At 33.3% G+C, this 10,497-nt stretch overlaps 1 protein-coding gene and 1 non-coding gene across 2 annotated transcripts; both read right to left on the reverse strand.

The window, feature by feature from the left end:
• Positions 1-273: 273 nt before the first annotated feature.
• Positions 274-5,454, reverse strand: LOC108984388 (calcium-dependent protein kinase 27-like). Its single transcript, XM_018956322.1, has 2 exons — positions 5,073-5,454; positions 274-686 (listed from the first exon to the last, which is right to left on the reverse strand). Exons 1-2 carry the CDS (start codon positions 5,452-5,454, stop codon positions 274-276), a joined length of 795 nt encoding a protein of 264 aa, XP_018811867.1.
• A 3,669-nt stretch (positions 5,455-9,123) lies between these two features.
• TRNAA-AGC lies at positions 9,124-9,196 on the reverse strand. The gene has a single exon. It is a non-coding gene; the product is annotated as a tRNA-Ala (tRNA).
• Positions 9,197-10,497: the final 1,301 nt, after the last annotated feature.

Raw genomic sequence — 10,497 nt, forward strand, 5'->3', positions numbered from 1 at the left:
TTCTTGATTGAACCGCGAGAGATACGACTTCAGATTTTTACCGTCTCGTTGTTTGACAGTAAGGAGGTAAGCTGCTAGGCGTCTCCTCTTACGACTTGCCAGGAACTATGTCATGAAGAGGCAGGCGAGCTCCCCGAAGTTATCTACTGTTCCTACGACAACGACCCAAACCAAGTCTGGGCAGCCTCTTTCAGTGTTGGTGGGAAGGCTTGGTAGACGATTTCTCCTAGGAAACCTTACAGGGTCATGTGGGTTTTGAACTTCTCCAGGTGCTCACATTTCCATCTGGGGGACCTTAAACTTGGTGGGAAGTGGCACTGTCATGACTCCTACATTGTATGGGAGGTCAGTACTGGCGATGAGCTGCTCTACGGTGGATTTCGTGTCAATTTTCTTAGCCATTTCTACGCATTTTTTTCCAGGCTTTCGGATTTGGAGGTGCATCTTGCGTCTCTCCTCTTCTGTCGCAGCATCCGTAGGGGCCCGCAGTGAATACGCATGTTTGTTGGCACTCAGTTCTCCTCCCCTCACTAGATCCTCGTTGGTGCGCCTAAGGGTCGCATTCTCCTGGTGGAGCATCCCAATTTCCTCCATCAGTTTCCTTATTATCTCCTCCATGCTCATGAGTCTTGCTTCCATTGTTCCCTCCTCGTTATCTCCCTTTCGTGCAGTTTGGGACTGCGTTGCTGCCGATATGCAAAATACACGCTTTTATGGAAAAACTAATCCCATAGACAGCGTCACTATTGATGTCTTGTTTCACAGCCCGAGCAGTACCACGATGACCAAGCTCACACCACCTGCAACTAAGAGGGAGAAGAGGCTCTAGTGACGTCCGGGGTCACTCCAATGTCAAAGTTAGTAAATAATCTTCTAGTGACAATAAAGGCTCAGAAGATTAGAGGGCCCTCCCGTAGAAGGGATGGCTACTATTTATACCTGATTCGGGCTCAATTGCTGAGGGAGATCGTGGCATGTCAGGTCGTACCTGAGTCAAACCTGCTACCACTCCTCCTCTGCTACAATAGTGTGTCAATCCGCGACTTAGGCGACTGAGGGAGATCATGGCGTGTTAGGTCGTGCTTGGTTAGACCTACTGCCACCTTTCTGCTAGGGTTGGGTGTCACGTCGTGGCCGAGCCGTCTTGTGGACTCTGGTGTCACGCCATTGTGTGTTGGGCCTTCGGACACATGCATTGAATGCGACCTGCCTCAAGTCTGACGAGGCCATGATTGGGCATGCCCAGCCGTCCACGTACAGTAGGGCGTCCTGCACGGTGCCATATGGTATGGCCTAGTAGGTTGACGAGTCCAGAGACGCTCTCCTTGGAGTATCTGAGCTCTGTGCTGAAAGGCCTTCCCGGGTAGGTTTGCAATTACGGGCTCGGCAGGTGGTCCTCTAGCCTGGGCTTTTAGCGCATTGCAGGGTTTTGTCTAAGGGTTTGGGGTTTCGTAACTTGACCTCCTTGGGCCTAGGCCCTTCTGGGATGGTCCCCTCCCTCACAACTAGCAATAGGGATTAAGTGATTAATATCTTTTGTTTAGTATGTATAGATAAATTGTTGGTTGTTTTTGTTTGGCTGGTTGGTAGGACTCATGTGAACCACTTTGTTTGATAGCTCACTCGGTACTCATTCGGTTAGACTCTAATTGAACTTGACTTGTGAAAAATAAAGTTCAACCGTGAAAGCAGATACCCGCTCGATTAGTAAATGACACATATTAGACTAAACTCGACTAAGTCTTGTTAATGTCCTCTCGTTTATGTCCGAGTCGACTTGATTAAAACTCATTCATATATTGATATATATATATATGTATTAGCTAATAATATAAATATAGCATTTTTATAATTAAATATATAATATGTAACCTAATTATTTATACCTATATATTGAATATGCATCACAGCTATATTTTATAATTTGTACAATAACTAGTGGATAAGAATTAATAATTTTATATACTAGTACGTGGAAACTATATATGAAATAAATATATACTATCATATTAAGTGTATGTATTAATAATTTATGTAGGCATATAATATATTAATTATGGACAAATATCAACTAGCTACATATTAATTATTTATAAATTTCTAAAATCTAATAATTCAATAGAGGTTCTACTTGTTAGTTGTACAAATTCAATATTAAATTTTTTATTTATCTAATTTATCAATTATTAAATCTTATTCAAATAAATAAACAACTCAAGCTCGGCTAGATTCAAGCTTGGCTAGACTCGAGCTTGTTTTTGGGATGAGATCAAACTCGAGTTGGGAGTTTAGTTTACCGAGTATAGCTCGAATAAAGATTCGAATTTTTTGAGACGAGCCGAGTTTGATAAGCCAAAAGGGGGCTCAACTCGGCTTGATTACAGTCCTACTGGTTGGTGTTATGTTTTCTTTTTACCTTGTTTTTCTCTTTCAAAATGTATTTTTAGTGTGTACAATTTTCTTATGTCATAAGTAAGGGTGATTGATAATACCAATAACAACAACAATAATAATGAGCATTGCCCTTTTATTTTATTTTCTATAAAAGAACAAAGGATATTGTATTCTAGTTCCATGACTTGTTTGTAGTTAATTAGTTTCATGTCTTGCCAATCTCATATCAAATCTTGCACAAACTAAGACGAACCATTTCTACGAATTACGTGTTCTGGCCGTTTCCACCTTCACACCAATCAAATGAACCATTTTTCAAATGGTTATATATGAGTTTGAATGACAGGGAGAGAGAAAAAAGAAATGGTTACGATACCAAATTCATTCAATTAAAACATATGCTTTTGATTACTTTTTAGAGTACATGTAATTTTATTTACCTTTTACTATTCGAACTCTAGTACCTAAAGTTCGAGAGAGATAAATATAAGGGTGCTGGGTGGACACCCATATGTTGCCCTCTTGACACCCCTGCACACTCCCCTCTGGTCACGTATGGATAGCAGCCCGTCATGTCCTCGTAGACAGGCGGGTGACGGGTGGGGCTTCCCATCCGCCCCCATCTTTTTTTATATATATTGTTTTCAATTTAAAAACTTGAAAAGTAGACTCTCTCCCTACTTCAATTTCTTTTTCTCTGTTACTTCTCTTTCCAGACTCTTCTTCTCCCTCTCTTTTCTCTTTTATCTTCCTCTCTCTTTTCACCCCCCCTCCCCCGCCCCCCCTCCCCTTTTTTCTTCCTCTCCCTCTCTCTTTTCTCTATCTTCCACTCTTCCTGCCCTCATCTCTTATTCTTTTTTTATTTCTTCATCATTTCTCTTCTTATGTGTTATGTACCATGGGAGACCAAGACAATCTAATAACTTGAATACAATTTCAAATTTTTTGGGGCGAGGTAGAGGGGTACAAGGCCCTACTACTCGCCCCTATTTTTGAGAATCGGCATATCTATAAAAATGGATTTCAATTTTTTTTTTCCTTTATTTAGCCAATCTATCACGAAAAGTTAAAAGGGATAAAGTAACTTTGTGTTACTTGTTTTCTAAATTTAATGTTTCTTCTTCCACATGTAAAAAAAGAATAAATAACTCAATCAAATAAAGTGAGGCTTCATCAAGTGCTTCTTTAGGAGCTAAACTTCTATTTATTCATATTTTGAGAAAAAGTATCACTTGTTTTTAATTCCCATTTTCATAAGAACAAATATTATAGTTTGCATTTCGAGAAGGCATGAATACAACGTGATAACTTCCGTCCTGAGAGTTATTTGGTATTTTTATACAATATCCCTGATTCCTCTCGATTTGTAATTCAATAGACAAATTAATTGGTTTCGTTAGGTTAACCATATACTGTCTATTATCAACAATTTCTACATACGGTGGTAAGATGATGTCTTGAGCAATTATAGATCAAGGACCCTTGGCACAAATAAACACATGTTCTCATTCTCTTATCTTATTAAATTAAATTAAATTAAATTAAATTTAGAATCCCATTCCGAGTTCTGAGTGTTACTTAAGTTGAATCCACTTTTATTCTTTCTCTTTTTAAATTTATTAATTTAATAAATTTGAAAATGCAAAAATGGTAAGGGGAAGGATTAGTCACTAATATTTGATTATGTTTCTAATCTTTTTCACCCCCTCCAATGTCAATAACTAGAATGAGAATTAACAAAAAAGAGAATATCAATGCATCCTCCATTTCTATCAATAGACCTGCTAAAGACCCAGACCATAAAATACTTACTACGATGAGTCTATTATGCTGGTTTACCAATTTAATATTTATAGTTGTTTAATAAATTTTTAGAACATCATTAAATATTATATATCCACCTAATATATTATTTTTATATTTAAAAAAAAATAAGAACTCGAGGAGAAAATGCGTTTGATGATAACTCAAGTATCTAAGTTTATAACACTAGGTCTTGCTTACATTTAGAAGTTATCTCATTTTATTATTATAAATTTTTTAAATTTATATATAAAATATAAAAAATAATTCAATTTTTTAAAATTTTAAAATAATAATATTATAAATAATATTTTATTAAATTCATTTAAAATTATATTTGAATCTAAACAAACATAAAAAATAAAAATAAAGGTCAAGAAGTGCTTTAGGGGAAAAAAAAATAATAAGAAGAAAATAAGAATTAAGGCAGTATAATTGAAGTTAGGCAAAACCAATGATATTACAGTTGTTCCCCACGAATGATCCTATTTATAATTGACAACCCTGTCACTCTCTGTCACTCTTACCGATATCATTCAGTTGACTGCATCTCAGTGGACTGCACGTGTCGATCATGATCGAATTCACGTATGCAGCCGTTTAATTAATTAATTAAGAAAATGGAAAAATCGAATCATATTGTTTTTTTTTTCTTTTTAAGTATTTTTAATTATTAAAAAAATAAAAAATATAAATATAAATAAATGAAGAAAATAAAAATGTATAAGCAGTAAGATTCAACAGTAAGAAGGATTCCACTAATATTTTTCTTAGATTTAGCATTATTTAAAAATGAAAGTTGAATTAATTAGAAAGTTAATACAAAACAAGATTACAAGAAATTTCTAGAACTCAAACAAATAAATGCAGCTAACCATTCACAGGGCCAGGAGTCACCAGCGCAGGACTCGGCTGATTGAAAGGCGGAGCCGCCAATGTTGGAGGCGGCGGTGACGGCGGAGAAGGAGGTGGGTTATAGTCAGGCGGGGGCGGGCTTGGGTTAGGATTGGGTGGGCTGGGCTGGCTGGAGCTGCTGGGATCAGGGCTTGGATTTGAGATGGGTGGGCTAGGTGGGCCATATATAGGATTGGGTATGGGAATCGGAGAAGAAGAAACTGAACGGCAGGAGTCGCCGGAGCATTTGTGGGTCTTCTGGAGCGGGTGGCGTAGAAGTCCAAATCCCAAGACAAGACCCAGAACCACCAACACCGTGACTACGAAGATGAAGATCTTCGTAGCTTTACCCACGTAACACATTTCCTGCTTTTCTTCTTCTTCAAAGGTTTGAACTTGGGAATTCTGAATCTGATATGGGTTCTACTTTGCTTTTCAATTTAGCAGAAGTGAGATTGGAGGCTGGGTTGGTTTGCTTTCGTCTTTTTCTCATGGCGTCGTCGTGGGGTGGAGAGGATGGAGGACAGAGAGTGGAATAGAAGGCTGCATTTGTGCGTGTTGGTTGGTCGGTTTAGTTTGGATTGGCGTTTCGTGGTTTTAAGGATTGGGAAAGGGTTTATAAATCATAAATTAAGGGCTTGAGATGAGACGTGACAAGGAGTAATTCTATATATAATTTTGTATAATTTTGTATAAATTTTGTATAATTATTTTAAAAAATAATAAAATTTATTATTAAAAAATCAATTTTTTAATATGAATTTTATATTTTATTTATCTTTTTAGAATAATTATGTAGCAATTACATAATTTATAGTTGTAAATATATTTTTTTAGTATTGCTAGAGCCACCACCGTAGGGGGCTCCTGGGAGCTACTGTTGGCTCTAGCATTTGCTTTTTGATGTGTTTTTTTTAATTATTTTTTATATAAAATTTTTTAATACTTTTAAATATTAAAAAAAGTAAATAAATTTAAAATATTATTAAAAAATATTTTCTTAATCATAAAGTAAAACAAAATTATTAAAAAATACTTCATTAATCACGAAGTAAAATAAAAAATTTGAAAATAAATTTAAAATATTATTAAAAAACAGTTTCTTAATCATAAAGTAAAACAAAATCATTAAAAAATATTTTTTCTTAATCACGAAGTAAAATAAAATTTTACTTCGTGATTAAGGAAGTATTTTTTAATGATATTATGAATTTTTTTATTTTTTTAAAATATTAAAAATTATTAAAAAAATCTATATAAAAAAATTAAAAAAATACACATTAATGCAAGCGGTAGCTCCCAACGGAAGTTGGGAGTGGACTGCTTAGCATTTTCCTTTATTTTGAAGTAAAAGTAAAAATTGATTAAAATATTATTTTTATTTTTAAATTTAAAAAAATTAAATTATTTATTTTATTTTATATAAAAATTTTAAAAAATTGAAATGAAATGAGGATGTTTGTGGGAAGCCATGTTGTGTCACGTGAAGTCCAATTTAAAAAGGAGAACCCAACAGTTGCTTTCTTTAAAAAGGATTTACCTCTTTCTTTATTTCTTTAACGACCAACAGTTGCTGTCTTTGCAGTACTAGGTTATAATAATGCCCTTAACCTTCTCCTTAATTTCGTTATTTGCGAAACAAAAAGCTGGGGAATGAAATTAGCCGTTAATAAAGGGGAAGGGAAATACATGGAGAGTGGAGGCAGACAAGCATGTCTGCCATGATATTCATCGGGGATGGAGCTGGAATGGCGACTTGGCACCCGCGGCTTCTCTTCCCTTTCTCTCTAAACTTGATTATTGCAGGGAAATTAAAAAAAAGGAGCAAGCTGACAGTCAAGTAACACTATACTGAAACAAGCCAAACAAAAGCTAATTAACGATGAGACTAGACTGAGTTGTGGACTGAAAGGAACTTGGCAAGCTTGTGAAGAGGAAGAAGGAACTTGGCAAACTTGATCAAGCTTTGAAATTATTGATTCATTGGTGACTTAATTCATACAACATAATTGAAACAGATAAACAGTAGAAGGAGATGGTTTAGATCGTGAAGAGGAAGAAGATCGAAGCTGAAGCCTACAAAAAAAACCAAGAGAAAGCAAAGTCATGACTACTACTAGCTAGCATGCATAAGTTCGTCAATGGCCCTTTGGCTTGATGGCACATTCATGCAATCCCAAGTTGTTCTACATACCAGTTGTTCTACTTGTAGGTCGGTTGCATTAGTGCATTCCACTTTCTATTGCCAACCTTGTGGAATCTTTTCTCATTTTAATTAATTATCTTTTTGATTTTGATGGGGGAATTTAGTATAGCCCTGGTCAATAATATAAACAAAAAACGTGGTAAAAGCAACCAGAGTAGCTGGATGTCAGCTTTGTTGTTGACTTGTTCATGATGACTTCATGCTAGAGAAATAATTTAAAATAAATAAATAAACAGATTAAATTTTGATTTAAATTGGATATTCATTTCAATTTATTATTAAATTTTTTTAAAATTTTTATATAAAATATAATAAATAATTTAAATTTTTTAATTTTTAAAATAATAATAATATTAAAAAATAATAATAATATTAAAAATAATATTTTATTCAATTCATTTAAAACCAATTTAATTCGTTTCAGAATTCAAACGGAATCGTATCCCCGATTACCAACGTCACCGGCCAAATTTAAGGAAGGGTTGATAATTGAGCAAAGAGTTTTTGAAGTCCCTTTATGCTCTGTCATGGTCTTACAATTTCCACGTCATCCCACCATTTCTCAGTCCCAATAGGCACCCAACCCCTTGTAGAGGTTGTTCAGTTCATAAGTTTGTGTTCCAAATTAACTCAGTTAGATTGAGATTTTATATATCGCTGTTTCGGAATAACTTCCGTAACTCTGGATAAGCTCATATTCTTCCATATTACTCGACTATATATATATATATATATGGCACTCCAAGAAACCAAGCGCTTCTTCTGCATTTAAAATCCATATATATATCCACATGGGAAGTCGCATTAATGCAATATTGTATTCACACCAAACGCCGTCTATCCTTAACAAGACGTGAGTGAACAGAGGTGCAGCCAAGTTCCATGGCAGTAATCAGATCACAGGCTCCAACAACACTCAGTACAGTACATGATCTACATTTAATCCTCCTTTTGCCATTTAATTAAAAAAAAAAAAAACCGATGAAGCTTTTAAAGGGGTCACATATCTTCACATAACTATTAAGTAATTCGTCATTTTTTATCTTTTTATTTAAGAGTAATGCGACATATAATTTTTAAATAGAGACTATATTATAAATTTAGTTAATTTTATCTTTAATTTTTTTTAAAATTACAATAATATTTTTATCAAAATGATATTTTTTTCATTTAATAAAGGGCTTGCACATGTAATTCTTAAATAGAGACTATAAATATAATTTCTCTTTATTTAAATACACATATTTAAATATTAAATAAATAAAAAAAAGTGATAAATGAAATGTTAATTAGGTAAAGACGTGTAGTGTAAAATTTCATGTAGAATTTCTCTATATCAAATAACCCCCGATATCATGGTGTTCAAGAAAATAAACAGTGTACAGGTAAGTATTGTGTAGAGTGGCTACTAGTGGTCACGTGGGTGTTGGCAAGAAGTGGTACGTTGGCTCATTAACTTCGTTTGGTTACTAAATATCTCTCAACTCATTTTAACTCATTATTATAATTTTTTTAAATCTTAACATAAAATATAATAAACAATTCAACTCTTTCAAATCTCAAAATAATAATAATATTAAAAAATAACATTTTAACAATATTTTATCATCTCAACTCAACTCATTTCAACATCCAAACGTAACCTAAGACTTTGTTTGAATAATGAGTTAGATTTCAACTATCTCATTTGATTTAATTATAACGATTTTTTAAAATTTTTAAATAAAATATAATAAATAATTTAATTTTTTAAAATTTTAAAATAATATTATAATAATATTTTATTTAATTTTTAACTAAAAAATAAATAAAAAAACAAATGAAAGTGGAGATGCGGGGTATCGATCCCCGTACCTCTCGCATGCTAAGCGAGCGCTCTACCATCTGAGCTACATCCCCTTGTGATGTAATCGTATTTGTATTTCTATTTCAGTAATGAGAGGAATAGCTATAGCCTATTGATCCGGCTGCCCGACCTCCACCGAAATTCCTAAAAAAATCCGCAGGCCATCCTGAGTCCCTGACCAATGCATCTACCCCAATTTGCGTATTAGCTCAATGTCATGCTAAAATCATGGGAAAAATTCACATAATTAAGTAAAAAAAGAGATCAGCATGAACAATATTACTACTCAAATAGTGTTTATATTGTTTTAAATTTAATGTGCTTCATTTCTGAAAGAAAAGAATAAGATCGAAGAGAGAGGCTATTCCGATTCATACCAAGTTCGTATGTATAAGAGAGATTTGAGTTATATACGCATGTAACACAAATCTTTTGTACCCCTTGAGCTCTCCAGGTCCAGATGATTTTCCAGCAACCTTTTATCAAGATCATTAGAGTATTGTGGGAGCTGATGTTGCCTTTGCTGGTAAGGAGATTCTGCTAAAAGAAGTGGCTTTAATGAGCTGAATGAAACTTTCATCTCTTTGATCCCAAAGAAGAATTCCCCTAAACTGGTATTTAATTTTCTCCCTATTGGTTCTTTGCAATGTTTTCTATAAAACTATTGCAAGAGTGTTAGCTAATAGGCTGAAGAATATCTCGCATGCGTTAATTTCTCCAACTCAAAATACTTTTGTACCAGGAAGCTGATTAATCTCAGATAACATCATTATAATATATGAAGCTATGCATTCCATGTAACACAGAATGAGAGGCAGAAAAGAGGGTTACATGACTCTAAAATTATATATGAGCAATGCATATGATAGAGTTAGGAGTGTAAATTCAAACCGGAAAACCGGTCCGGGATTGATTCTTAGAATGTGAAAACCGGCCGGTTCTGGTCCGGTTTTAGGATTTTTCGAACCGGATTGGTTGATAAAAATTATATATAAAAAATAATATTTGTGTTATTGTATATATAAGTTTTATACAAAATATTATATATATATATATTAATATATATAAGTTTTATATATTATGTATAATTATAAATTTTTATGTGAAATTTTTATATATAATATATATAATTATATATATTCATATATGAAATAATTTCTTATTATAATTTATAAATTATTTTATAAAATGTTAATAATAAATCACTAAAAGTTTATAACTAATACTAATAGTCTAATATAGACTAATGACTATAGTTATACTTATAATTAATACTATAAGTTTTTACTAAAAGTTTATAACTATTACTAATATTAAATATATACTTTATAATTAATACTAATATATAACTTAT

Source organism: Juglans regia, chromosome 10 (assembly GCF_001411555.2).
Source record: "Juglans regia cultivar Chandler chromosome 10, Walnut 2.0, whole genome shotgun sequence".
Classification (NCBI taxonomy): Eukaryota; Viridiplantae; Streptophyta; class Magnoliopsida; order Fagales; family Juglandaceae; genus Juglans; species Juglans regia.